We start from the raw sequence: 13,885 nt of genomic DNA on the forward strand, positions 1-13,885 counted from the left end.
ATATGCCAGGTTTGTGGCAGTGGTTTAGAGAGACGGGTACTGTATGTCACTGACCACTTCAAACCAATGACAGACAGGACTGCCAGTAGTCTGTCTTCTGCCAATGTATGCATGGATTGTCTGTATTTAACTGTTGTTTTACATTGTAATGTAAGAGTTTGAGTCAATCATCAAGCGATGAAATCTGTTACACAAACTGAAAGGTCATGACTTGTTTTATTGTCTTGAACTGAGTTGTACAGTATTGTCAAATGACTATCAGCAAGTCAGCAGAGAACACTGTAAAGTTTTGTGCAAATTATGATGCAGCTTTATCTCAAAGGAACACTTGGCACACAGAAATCAAATGACACTGCAAAAACACAACAGTATGTATTCCATGTCTAAAAGTATGCAGAAGATAAAACCATAATAAGGCAGACCTGTTATTTCACAGAATGCAATAGAAGCCTTCCATACAAAGTGCCAATGAATCAACAGCGGTTTGCCATGTCCACAATCTGCCAGCTAGAGGAAACCACCATGTGACATGGAAAAACACCAAAGTGGTTATCTGGGGGAAAAGATATGCCATGCAAAGATGTTTCCTTAAATAAGGACCAAGTAACACATCAAATGATGTGAACTGAATGCAAATCCATGATATAATTTTGATACAATAAAAAGACACTGGCAATGTCGGATGCAGCTCCTCTTGACTTTGAGGTTTGCCCCTTTAGATTAACGTAACTAAAACAGACCACTTTGAAAAGCAGAGTAATAATCTACACCTTAACTGATAAAATGAGCTTTAACATCTTACATCTTCAAAACTTTTATTTAACAAATTCAAAATCATGATCCATTATGATCAACTCATAAATAAACATGTTACATACACATTTTGTGCACGAACAACAGACCAAAATTGAACTTCCTGTCATACCACAACATGAGCATCTAAAGAGCTGCGATGAACTCAAGTCAAATATTTGTTGAATGGGGGGAAACTTTATTGATTCCCTTTATGTTTCTCTGTATTTGAAGAACCGAGCACCTTAATTTATTCCAACATCAAAGTCAGATGAGAGCAGCTGCAGTGTGGCCCAGTATGGCCATTTTCTGTAGAACTGAACACGATGTCTTACGTGACTATATGACAATGAAAAGACATTTCATTAGAGGTAAACAGCCGACTTACAGTTATTACAGCAACCAGAATCAACACTAAGAAAGTAGAAAAAGTTTTGGTTGAGTTCTTGATTCTGAACCACGTGGCTTCATGAGGGTGCTCCTGGTTAAAAGATCCTAATATGTGGTGATGACTTCAGCTGAAGATGACTGAAATAGTAATGTTTACAACAAAGGTCTGACTGAACCCTTGTGGATTACAGTAAAGAGATACTGTACCTTTCTGCATCAAGAAGTCCTTACTTGTTTTAAGTGAAATGGTTTAATTAAATGCTCATTACTGTTTATAATGACTTGAGTGCTTCTTTGATAGATTTTAAAAATGTCTCTTGTACTCAATTTCTAAAATACTTGACAGTGAAATAAATTTCACCACAAATCATACATGTAAACTAATCCTTAAAAAAAAAAAAAAAAAAGATGTATGGGGTAATTTGAGTCATCAGGTCTGAAAATCAAAATCTATTAAATTAAAACTCAATAGCTGCACTGCACATTTCCAACAGGCTCAGGCTGATGTCATCTTAGAGGTTCTGTAATTCAAACAGCAAACAGCAGGACATCATAGCTCACCAAGATTATATTTTTTTGTATAATCTTTACCAAACATTCTTAATAATTTCGAAATTTGATCAAACAACTTTAAATGCTTGTGTTAACATTTTAAAGATGCATGTCCTTAGTCGGTTTACTATTGTAATTCCGGAATGTAATCTGAGGATTACAGTTATTATCGAACACTAGCGTCATTCAACAGGGATTCCTTTTGTGCTGCTCTCCATCTCAAGTATCCTCCAAACCCCCACATCATGCTGGTTAAAGAGACCTAATAGTCAGGAGGGACTGCTCCTCTGCACGTTGGGAGGGGAGGAGGTGCTGCAAAAGTCTGGTGGTGGAGGTTCAAGTTTTGTTTATGGCATGTTATGCTCGCCTTGTGCAGCTTCATGGTGGCCTGGTGGCAGATCCTGGTGTGCCTGGGGGAGACCGTGCTGGTCTAGGACTTGATTTTGCTGTTCATGGTGTTCTTGAGGTGTGTCCTGAGGAATTTGCTGTGCAGGTTGATGCTCTTGTACTTGGGCCTCTGGTTCAACTTGCAGCTGGTTGTCGTGTATCTCTGGTATATCATTTCTGTCAACTGTAACAAAGAGGCAGTTTTGTTTTCTCAGCAATCAGCCTATAAGATGAAATGACTATCAAAAGACAAACAAAATGGTGCAATCGACCCTTACCATGAACCTCTGGAGGGGGTTCTACCTTCTGTGATTTCAGCCGCTCCATATGCTCAACCGCCTGTAACAATAAGTTTTTTTTTATTTTTATTTTTTATTTGATTATTCATTATTTATTTAGAAGACAGAACTGCTATTTTCTTATAAACCTACAGCATCAGAGTAATCCTACAGTGGCAAACCTTGCCCCCAACTAAAATATAACAGTGTATCCCTCATTACCTGTTGCAGCTCAATTTTCTGTGCATTAAGCTGCTCCTGTTGTCTCTCCAGCTCATCCCTCTGTTTCTGGAGGTCAACAGCCTTCAGGTTGAGGTCCTGTTCCTGCTGAGCAAGATGCTCCTCAAACTCTCTCATCTCTTCGTCTGTGTACGCCTGGTTCTGCTCCAGAGTCTGAGGGACGCACAAAGTGGATGTGACATGTACTAGTACACTACTTCCTTTAAACAAAATGGCTTTAGGATTACACTACTCTTGAATAACCTCAACATACTAAAAATATGTGATGACTTACCTCCCAGCTATCTGGCTCCAAGAATTCTTTTTTCTTTGTAGCAACCAGGAATTCATCTAAAGAGACCAGCCTGTCTTTGTTAGAATCCACCTGTGAGTGAGACGGGAGCAGCAAGCTTTAAGCAAAGAAATCTATTACAAATGTAATTTCGTAAGAATGGGTTCCTGCGTATAACTGTACCTCATTCATGACATGCTCCCTCATACGTAGCCTCTCTTCCTCCATCTCCACCATATCATCTTCTTCATTTGTGGGGTCATAAATCTTTTCCAACTAAAATCAAAGAAACAAACAGTCAGTGCAAATACCATAAACTCAAACTTGATGGACTGTTTTTTTCAAATGGCATTGGCTTTACCTCTTTGGTGAAGAGTGCCTCCAGTTCCTGTTCATCAAAAAAGCCATCTCCATTGGTATCTGCATTATTAATAAAGAGTTAACAAATACACCAGTATCTGTTAAATGACTGAGGACTGAATGAATGGACTGCTGCTGGAGCTGCTAAATGTCAGCTGTTAAATGTCTTACCATGCAGGTTAAAAAAAGTCTTGGGGTCAAAATCTTCAGGGTCTAAGCCATCTGCCTCCTCCCACACCTCCTTCAGTTGATTCTGGCTACCCTGCAACATGGAAGCAAAATCACACTTAAATTATAGCTTTACAAATAAAACTAAAACCAAACTAAGCTTCTAAAAATCTCAACAAAAAATTGCAAGAGGAAATTGGACAGAGACATTTGCTTCACTGGCTTAAACAAACCACATCATGTCGTGTGTGTAAATCAGACTAACCGGGTGGTTGACTTTAGGGTGGTCAGCATGCTTCTTCCTCATCTCCTCATAGTGCTCCTCTTCTTTCTTTCTGTCATCCTCATCCAGTGTTTTCAGGTGTTCCCGTCTGTCGTGCTCTTTCATCATTTCATATCTCTTGAACTCATCGTGTCTCTCTTTGTCGTAGTTCTCCAGATCTTTAGTGGCCTTGATGCAGGAGAAAACAAATTAAATCCTCCTCCACTAAATCCACTCAGTCTATAGTTAGTTCAGTGCACTAGTCACAAATGCAACTCTATTTTATGATGTTGCATTCACCTGAACACTAAACTTACTTTACTGCCTACACTCAGCACACTGTACTGTTTATTTAGGCTCCATTTATTTTCAGTTTCTTTAGGGGGTCAAATGTAGCATGTGCTCATGGAAGACTCCAACATCTGGAATATCCAGGTCAACTGCTCTACATTACATGTGTTTGCTCTTATTTTACTAAATGTAAGATTCAAACAGTTCCCAGTGAAAACTGAATAGCATTTTTGCTATCTTACATCCATCTTTGCTAAACTTACATTTTGTTGACATTGCTAGAAATGCATAAATTCAAATTAGATTGCTGAGGTCACAGTTTAAGGTGGTGTCTAATTTAGTGTCCTCCTTATAACACACGAGGGAGGCAGACTATCAGAAACACCAATGAAATATAATGCAGCCCGGTACAACAACATCCCAACAATGACCACAGTTCTAAAACACTTGGTATATTTAAATTATCACTTCTAAAAGTGTCAGCAAAACTGACCATTATTTTACATTGTAAATCTAACCCTGTGACTAATCAGTTGTAATGGATTGCATTTGACTCTATTAGTTTAGCTAATAAACTGGCAACTGAGTGTGTATAATTAAAAAAAAAACAAAAACAACAACTTGTGGTCGTTCTCTTGCCATTTATTTGTGCAACGTCCAGTTTGAACTTTTCTATACTTGAACACTTCATTGTCCACAACGTTTATGTTAAGTTTGTTCTGAAAATCTGCCTTATAAGTGTTGCCCAGTTAATTATTACAAAAAATCAATGGTAGTTTAAATAATTGGAATAGTGTACCTGTGTCTTAGATTTAACATTTTTATGGCATAATTTAGCAGTGAGACTTACAGATCTGATGAGACGATCCAGGTCATCCACCTCAAATGTGTGTGGGTTCATGTGGTTTAAGTACTCAAACTGTTTCAACAAAGCCTGGTGATCCACTGCGATGTCTATCCAGGGAATAATTGATAAAAAAAAAGATGAAACCACACACTGATACATAGCAGCATTTGTGATGGAATCAATTTACCTCTAATGTGCCATTCTAGCAGTAGAATTGAACTCAATCAAAACAAAATATAAATTCTGTTGCAAACATACCATTTCCACCTTCAAGGTCTTGCTTGGCCTTAATGAGAGTCCGTAGTCGGTTCACCTCCTGCCGCTTCAGCTCATCCAGTTTAGTTCGGACATGATGGCTGACAAAGTCCAGCTCTTTGGCCAGTTTACCTTGCTGTATTATTTATGAATGATGGAAAAGTAAGTGTCATTCAACAGTTATGGTCATAGTAATAGTAAATGTGATGAATAAATCAATGTATTAGACATTTCACTAAATAATGTTGATGTTTAGCATTCTGCAAACCTAAAATAAATGATGCAGTGGACCAAACACAATAAAAAAGGAGAAGAAAAACTATCGGTAGATTGTTTTTTATTCACCCAAAAGTTTCCCCAGAAGATTTATCAAATTCTTGGACAAGTGAACGCCCTTAATTCATCATTCAGTGAACTGATTTACAAACAGTTTACCCAATGCTGGCAAAAAAGTGCTGATTAAACTAAACAAGAGAGAAGAGGTAGAATACCTTGATGTCTTCCATGTCTGTGTTGTGGAGCTTTTCTCTGAAATGCTGATCTTTCTCTAGAAAATCAATGACTTCCCTGAGGTAGCGGTCATAGTGGAGTCCAGTGTCCTATAAAATGTAACAAATTAAACATCACATAAAAACTCCTCCTGTAAACTATCCACAGATGACAAACAAGTAATCCTTGAATGATCATGACTTTTGTGTCACTTTATATAAAACTGATGACTGACTGACAGAATATTTTGCATGGAAAACGTGTCTGCTGACAAATATAATATACCCTCCAGATGTTTGACGTAGAGATGACATGTTTTTACCATGAACGTTTACAAACTGAATTCTGCCTCCAATAAAACTTTGCATTTAAATGTTTTTCTCACCCCAAACCAAAATCTAGATGATATTTGGTTTAGCTCTGTCAGGTTAATATGTCAATATTTAACATGGACAAACTTTTCCCCTGCAGCAGAACTATGAGATTCCAATCCTGCACAACTGCTACAACACCTAGAACTGTTGAACTGGTGATTACAAAGATTTGCGGGATCATAACATTTTGAGTGTACTGGTTGAAGCAATTCAATTTTGGCGCAATGAGACATCAGGCCATCTCGCATTTCAATCCAACAGAGTGCTGTTAACAAACTCTCTTTTGTTTACAGCCCATGAAACAGCTGATAGCAGCGACATAACTGCATAGCATCATGGCTGGCCTGACAAGTCATGTTTGATGAGTAATTTGTGAGTACTGCCTATTGATCTACGTTATAAAAAAACAGAAATAGCAATCAAAAGTTAACACACAAATTCTTGAATCTGTGTACTCCTTCTGACCTCAAGCTGCCCCCAAAAATTAAGTACTCAAAATGAAGATCTAGAAAAGAAAGGCCAGAAATTAATAATATATTTGAGAAGCTGTAATGACCAAAAATATGTGAGTTGTGGTCATGTAACAATTAATCCACTGGATCAGAATGTAGATGCCCCTTCCTAAAACAGCGTGGCAGAGTGATGTAGAGTGTACCTGCCATGACTGTGACACAAGAGAACAGGAAATAAAGTGTGCTTTGTGATCAGGTTTCAACCACACACAGAGATGTGTATACATTTTGTATCTTCTTACCACACTGGCTGGAGGCTCTTCAGGTGTCTTCTCTGGCTCTTTCACTTTTGTCTTATCAATACTGATGGGGACTCCCTCTAAACACAGCATCTGGACCAGCACCAGTGCCAAGCCGGTGACAAGGGCCCGATTCCAGCACATCTGGGAATGAGATACATAAACGTTTACATTAGCTACAGTATCATTTACATTCAACACTATGTGAAGAAAACTAGTCAACCTGTCTCTGGGTATTCAAGGATCGTTGTGTGGCCAGCTTCCCCATTTGCCCATACTGAAAGCAGCTCTTTTAGCCTACATGTTGTTGTCCATTATTGGCTAGCTAATGATCTCAAGAGGAAGCTGTTGGTGTTAGCATTAGCATTAGCACTGCCACTGACAGATTTGGCTAATGAGAATCAAGCACCAGAGCTACTCATGTCTGCTGTCAGTCTGAGCACCGCCGCTAACGTTATACGTCCACGACATTAAAGGTGTTGTTAAACGTTTCCTTCAGTAGTAAAACATATACATGTGTCTCTTGTATACTCACTTTATTATGAATTCCGGACCTCATAAGCTCTGCTTTACTCCCGTCGCTTCCTCACAGCTGGGAATTGTTTCGGCAGCTAGCTCGCTAGTCAGCACGGTAGGTTGCGAGCGGGGGGTGCGTTAACCGCAGTGGTCAGCTTAGCTTTCTATCCAACCGACTAGCAAGTTGCGTTGCACCGAATCGTACGTGGCGACATGACGACAGAGCAGGTGGGCGGTTCCCACCTAATTCTGATCGAATCAATTACAGTAATTTGAAAGAGTGAAGGTCAGGATACTTGTGATAGAGAGAGCATAAATGCTGGAAAATCAATTAGGGTTTCTGTGGACAGTCTTTTCCTCACTATCATTGTCCTTTTCCCCCCGTTTTCATTCCAAATGATTTTCATCATATTTCTTTTGATCAATTAGCAATTTATGTATCGAGCTCAGTAGAGACGAATGACGAATTATCTGCACATCTGTCTTGTTTCATACTCCATTTGTGGAGAAAATAAAGGATGCTGTTGAACTGACTTACAGGTACAACACATCCAGTATAACTTTGCTGTACAAGTGGTGGTAGAATACTATACTAAAATAGTGATATCACAGGAGATAAAGAAAAAAGTAATTATACTCAAATTCTAAGCCTTACAATCAAAATGTTGCTTACCGGTTTGTAGAGTTTATTTGAAGTTACACTTTATTGGCCCTGTTAGTAGTATTATACATTATATTATAACTACTTTTGTAGGAGGGCCAGATGTTTAAAAAAAAGAAGAAAAAAAAAGAAGAAGTGCTGAAGGGCCAGATTTTATCATTCCCTCTTGTCTTACACTTTAAATCTTAAAGGCTGACTTTACTTTGAGAAGAGTCAGGAATCCCATTACCTCAGAATTAGGTTAAAGAAGGACTACTGAATTTAAGTTTTACGAGCCTAAATGTATTACTTGATTTCATTTGCTTTACTTGGTCATTTTGAGGCAATCTGTTTCCTCAATTTTTGATTTAAGTAAATTCACTTTGCCAGATGTACTTAGAAAGAGGATGTCACTTTGAATCTTCTGCTTAAACAGCCTTTAAACTTTTTAATGATAGAAGACTGTTTTCGTGAACTAAAAAAATGATGAGAGGGCCAGAATGAGGTTGGTGTAGGGCCGCATTTGGCATGCGAGCTGCCAGTCTATTCAACATTATAATACTGGATTATTAATGTACTGATGCATAAATGCTTTTTTTATTGTAGCCAATCAAGGTGGAGCTAATTTTAACCAATTTAGAAAGTGTTTCAGAAGCTGATTATATCATCAATTGTTTGTATGTAAAATCCTAATCTGTAGAGCTTGTGACTTACAGGTAGATGTAGAAAAGTAGAATTACGGGAGGATAATAGGTAAATACATGGCAAAAGTTTAAGTACTTGAAAGCTGCACTTACTTGTATGTGTACAGCACTAGATTTTAGTAAAGTTAAGTAAAAACAACATTTTTTGACTCAGCTCAAGAAGCAGCAGTCTGTGATTAATGGGTTTGGGTTCACCTCTCACCCCGGCACCGCTCACTGTGCTCATGGGGACATCTTACATGGAACCTCGTAACTGTACTTATGGATGATTGTATTCTTCTCGCTGCACTCTGCAGCCCACACAGGCAGATTAAACCAGAGATTCTGTAAGCTTTCTGAAGACCCTCAAAGAAATTGTAATAATGAATGTAAGCAATCCTAAAGTAGAGTACACTTCTATTTTCTACAGAATATAGAATGTAGAATGTACATTATCTGCGTATTTAGGTCTTGGAATCTCAAAGAAACAGTTAGTTAAGAATATAATTTCAAGAGAATTTATTAATTAATCAAATTCACTTGACAGCTTTCACTGTCATCAAATGGACCTGAATCAAATAGCTGCTCCCTATTTAGTCATTAGGGGGCACAAGCGCTTTGACACAACAGAGAGTGAAAGTTGGTTAATGTTACAGATTGTGCAAGTGCAGCCACGCCAGCAATTAGTCCCTCATGTTTTCACTGATAAATGATCAGGTGGCTGCGGCTCAGGAAGTAGAACAGGTCATCCTCTGATCACAGAGATGACAGTTTGCTCTCTCTCCACTGAACCCGGATTTCTGCCATGAGTGTCTATCTGTGTTTGAATGAGAAGCACCATGTACAGTGCTTTGCCTAAGATATATGATACATGTACTGTATATAAGACATGCATAACTGAAGAGCTGACATCTATTCTAGCTTAACTGTAATATGTTGGAAGACACAGTAGATGAGGATTCAAGCTAGATCTGCAACATATTTATTCACTTTGTTGCTCTGTTCATTGAGTTTTATTATAAACAATAAAAGTACAGATGTAAAAAAGATTTAAACTAAGTTCCAATGAGATGCCCTCTTGTTTTACCAGCTACTTGGACCAGCTTGGAAAAAGGGCATAAATTTGTCGGCCAGGAGCCGTAAAAACATTGGCTCTCTTCTTGAACTATGGGTGCTAATAAAAGTCCAGAAAGTCTACCTCTGAACCTTGGCAGTTACAGCAAGACAATGAATCTAATTTTTATCTGGATCAGTTGGCTTAAGACTAAATATAACATCCCTGCCCTGTAGGTGTCGGCGTATTAGTTCAATGGACTGGAAGGCAATTAATCATTGTCTCTGATCATAACTAACATGAACAGTGAATGAAAGCTTTTGAGCAGATGTGGATGATCAGCACTCCTTTTTCATCAGCAAATGTAAGATAATTAAACATGCCACATTATTAGCAGGAGAGAATTGTCTTAATATTACTCTACACTGCGTGCGGCTAATAATTAAGACCCTTTGAGGCACCTGTGAACGCTCATTTATGTAAGTTACCCTGCTAACATTAAAGGATTACTTGTTCAGCATTTAGAAAAGACGCTATTGATTTTCTGTGTGAGCCTCTGCCGGACAGATTATGACCCAAACTATTCCAAGATGAAAAGTCAGAGAAGAACAAGAAAATCTTTTATTATATTTTCTGCTCAGCACCTTTAGTAAGCTGTGATTCAGCAGGAGGAGGCTCTCTGAGGAGAAGACAATAACATTGAGTCACCTTGCTGCATTGTGAGCCTCTGGCAGCCGAGAGGCAGGAATCAGCAGCAGCAGCAGCAGCAGCAGAGATCGTACTGCAGAGCTGCACAGGACTGCGCATCAACTGCGTGTGCATTTGTGTGTAAATTACTATGTATAAATGGGTGTGTGTGCGTGTGTGCAGCAGGGATGATGATTAATCATAGCAAGGTCAAATAACAGCGACTGAGTGAGGATACCAGATGATTACACTGCAGAATGTAAGATGTGCAGCTACCCTGCATGCGCTTCATTTTTGCAGACTGGTTGTGAAATTACACCAAGTTTAAGTACAGCAATATCAATAATACAGCGTTGTTATTGATTAATGCGGACAGTATTTATGCTTGTTGCAGATCTATCCCAATGGCTCCCAAAAATGCGGCGCAGCCTTTTTCTTCCAATCTGTTGTAATTGGGTTGAGCCGCTCTCATGTTGATACAGATGTAATGATGTGTTTTATGGATCACACATGTGGTTTGCTCTGTTGAGGAAAAAAAACACAGATGAGTGTGGAATTAAAGGAAAAACCGACGTACATAATAGATGTCTTGGTACGGTGTTGGGTCACTATGAGCTGCTAAAACAGGTTAATGATCCTTGGCATAGACTGATGGCATTGGAGGGCCCTGTCTATCACACCCACCACAGGTTGTCAATTTGGATTAGAAATGGTGATTGTAAAGGGCAAAGCATATGATTCATATCATTTTAAAACTCATAAACCATTTGGCACCCCTTGTGCCCCGTATAGATTCCATGTGCATTTGAAGTCAAAGTCATTTGTGCAGTGGAAAAACAAGTTCCAATGGGCCGAGAAACATATGAGAGCAGGGAAAATCCTTTTATTCTTTGACTATTCATTCGAGGAGATAAGACTTAAAGTGAATTGGTTTCTGCACAGCGGCAGTACGATAATGTTTTTTTCTTTTTTTTGAGGAAATGATTTATCTCTCACTATCCTTGAAGAACACTCCCTTAAAACCACTGGAGTTTCCACAAAGCATCCCCAAAAGGGAATCACGGATCAAATATTTATATTGTTGACAGATGTTTTCTTGCCCCTCTGCTCACTGATCTGCACCACATACAGTAGTATACCCCGCTCACAAAGGACATAAAGATAACTGAAACATACACCTCACCGAAAAACACAAGATGTCCCGCACGTCTCTCTGATTGTTTGACAGATTTATTTGGAAAGCAGTTAAATCACGGAGAGTGTAGTATTGATGACAATGCATCTATATAAGAGAGCATGGCATGATGAAGTGAAACCTTGCTGCTTGTCTCCTGATGCTAAGCAAAATAACTCTAGTGCCAACACCACTGTGACTTTGAACATTGCCTGCCCTCACATAGCTCATGCGAGGGAAATTTATGGGCAGCTTTGGTAAATTGGGCAGGTCTGTTTGATGCAGTGTAAGCATTATTGTAATGTGTCATGGTCAGGAAGGCTATCTGTCCTCAGAACGTGACTGCAGTGAAGGTGATGGGAGGCTGACGAGCTTCATTTAAAGCTTCCAGTATAATTTATGCACGGGCATACAAAAAGGCATTTCCCACACTGAGCATGCATGTACACACACACACACACACACACACACACACACACACACACACACACACACACAAACACACAGATGGTTTTACAGAGACCTTGTACCACTCAGATGCTTTTTATTTCTGTCTCAAGGTAATATTCATAAATGAAAATGGTATGCCCCCTTTAATTCATTTTTTTTTCAAATGTACATCAGCAAAACAATTTATATTGTGTACTGCCTGCGTTCTTTTAAGTGTCTGATGAAACTTTGTTTTGAAGAAGACTTACACTTCAGTTGTTTATGAGAATGCTGCAACACTGTTTTACTGTGAAGCCTCAGAAACTGGCATTGGGGTGACTAGATAATGACTGAATTTTAAGTTTGGGGTGAACTTGTCCTTTAGGAGGTTTCAAACTTGGTACAAAGTTGATTAACACCCCTCCACATTATATTAATGTGGCCTGGTTTAAATTGCAGGCACGCCTCCAGACCAAACTCTCAGCTGGTTGTCCTTGAGCCCAAATTTATTTTGTGGTTACTTTATCATTGTCATAGAAACCAAATTTCTTCTCTTCCTCTATGACAATTCCTCTGCTGATATTACCTAAGCAGCTTATGTTTTTCAGCTCATGTGTGTGTTTCTTGGTTGGACTGTTTGTCAGCAGAATTACACAAAAACTACTGAAGGGATTTCCATAAACTTGGATGGAGGATGAGTCTCTATCCTGAATAGACCCCATTTACTTTTGGTGCGGATCCAGATTTAAGGACGGAAACAGATTATTATTATTTTTTTTCACTTTCTTTAACAATGAAAGATCATGCTGTTAATCAACATTTTTGCTCATTTCTCACAGATAGTATCTATGGCACCAAATAAAAATCCAGATATGGTTTATTAAATTATTTTCATATATATATCTTTATTGAATTAAAGTCAACTGTGGAGAATTTGTGGAGGGATGCGCTCTACTGAACACCACTCTAGCTTACACTAATGCTGCTCTCAAACATTCCCAAATAAAGGAGTAAAAAAGCTGCTACAAACTAAAAAGAAACTCTTCTTACTTTGTCATTTCCAAGTCTCCTTATGAGCTTGTAATAAAATATATTTTGGGAGTATATTCCTGCAATCCCACATTTTTAAAGGAGAAAATTTAACATGCAAAACCATATTGGTTTAATTTAGACAATACTGTAATCCTTTATTATCCCTTAAACGATTTACATTCTTGCTTCCATGTGTTGTGGTCCAAACCCCTAAATACTTGTAGGACAACAGGACAGCTTTCTGTGTTGCTGTGTGTCTTGAAATGTCCCGGTCACAAATTCCAATCTTAAATCCGGTGCACTTCGCCAACTACACCCTCGGGGCTCCACCCTACCTTTCTCTCCCTCCGTAGTGTGGACTTCACGTTTTATCCTTTCTTTGCTTTAATCATCTGCCAGACTCCTGCCTTGTGGGGAACCGCTTTGTGTGCTCGAATTACATAAAAAAAACAAAACACACGAGAGGTGGGAGTGCTGTGAGTTTAGTCTTCGTCCCCTTTAAAAAACTATGCAGCCCTAGCGGTGGTTAATATCTGGGCTCCCTGGAAAAGTCTGCGGAGAGGAGGGAGAGGGAGAGAGGGAGCCAGAGGGGGGGGACAAGCCGAGTCGGAGAGATCATGGCGGCACCGCTCGGACGGGACACCCTACCTGACCACTGGTCGTACGGAGTTTGTAGAGATGGCCGGGTCTTCTTCATTAAGTGAGCGGTGGCTTTACTTTCTCGACGCTTTGGTTCTCTGTCGAGGCTTTAAGCGAAGGTTTTCTTTTATTTGTTTTATTGTTTTATTACCGTTCAGTAACAGGTGTCTCTCTTGCAGCGATAAAACTCACAGCACTACTTGGCTTCATCCACGGACTGGTGAACCTGTTAACTCGGGACACATGATCCGGTCAGGTACGCGACAAACTATCAGATTTGTGGGATAACCGGGAGGACATTTCTTCTTCTTTTTCTTGCTGCAC

The 13,885-nt window shown here is 39.1% G+C and overlaps 2 protein-coding genes and 1 long non-coding RNA gene across 5 annotated transcripts in view; 1 reads left to right on the top strand and 2 right to left on the bottom strand.

Annotated features, from left to right (window-relative positions):
* Nucleotides 1-197: 197 nt before the first annotated feature.
* Nucleotides 198-7,266, bottom strand: nucb2a (nucleobindin 2a). The gene is made up of 13 exons (XM_037095396.1): nucleotides 7,243-7,266; nucleotides 6,711-6,851; nucleotides 5,585-5,692; nucleotides 5,097-5,229; nucleotides 4,842-4,945; nucleotides 3,704-3,889; nucleotides 3,442-3,532; nucleotides 3,272-3,330; nucleotides 3,094-3,186; nucleotides 2,914-3,003; nucleotides 2,622-2,792; nucleotides 2,400-2,460; nucleotides 198-2,305 (listed from the first exon to the last, which is right to left on the bottom strand). Exons 1-13 carry the CDS (start codon nucleotides 7,264-7,266, stop codon nucleotides 2,082-2,084), a joined length of 1,485 nt encoding a protein of 494 aa, XP_036951291.1. The 3' UTR covers nucleotides 198-2,081.
* A 2,938-nt stretch (nucleotides 7,267-10,204) lies between these two features.
* On the bottom strand, nucleotides 10,205-13,706 carry LOC119018120. Its single transcript, XR_005074655.1, has 2 exons — nucleotides 13,571-13,706; nucleotides 10,205-10,809 (listed from the first exon to the last, which is right to left on the bottom strand). It is a non-coding gene; the product is annotated as an uncharacterized LOC119018120 (long non-coding RNA).
* The window catches only part of plekha7b (pleckstrin homology domain containing, family A member 7b), a 75,710-nt gene continuing 74,605 nt past the window's right edge, over nucleotides 12,781-13,885 (top strand). The window contains exons 1-2 of one of the 3 annotated variants that reach the window (XM_037095521.1): nucleotides 12,781-13,622; nucleotides 13,741-13,817. In XM_037095521.1, coding sequence (XP_036951416.1) covers nucleotides 13,540-13,622; nucleotides 13,741-13,817 — 160 coding nt within the window. In that variant the 5' untranslated portion in view covers nucleotides 12,781-13,539. Of the gene's footprint in view, nucleotides 13,818-13,885 lie in introns of all 3 variants that reach the window. The other 2 variants (XM_037095546.1, XM_037095518.1) reach the window with 2 other exon arrangements.

This window comes from Acanthopagrus latus, chromosome 4, assembly GCF_904848185.1.
Source record: "Acanthopagrus latus isolate v.2019 chromosome 4, fAcaLat1.1, whole genome shotgun sequence".
NCBI classification, from domain to species: domain Eukaryota; kingdom Metazoa; phylum Chordata; class Actinopteri; order Spariformes; family Sparidae; genus Acanthopagrus; species Acanthopagrus latus.

What these genes read in the sequence shown, in the direction of transcription:
- nucb2a (XM_037095396.1), bottom strand. Translation starts at nt 7,266, where the DNA reads ATGAGGTCCGGAATTCATAATAAA. An exon ending in CAGACATGGAAGACATCAAG is followed by an intron (nt 5,230 to 5,584) that starts GTATTCTACCTC and finishes TAAATAATACAG; the next exon opens with CAAGGTAAACTGGCCAAAGA. An exon ending in AGGCACTCTTCACCAAAGAG is followed by an intron (nt 3,187 to 3,271) that starts GTAAAGCCAATG and finishes CTTTGATTTTAG; the next exon opens with TTGGAAAAGATTTATGACCC.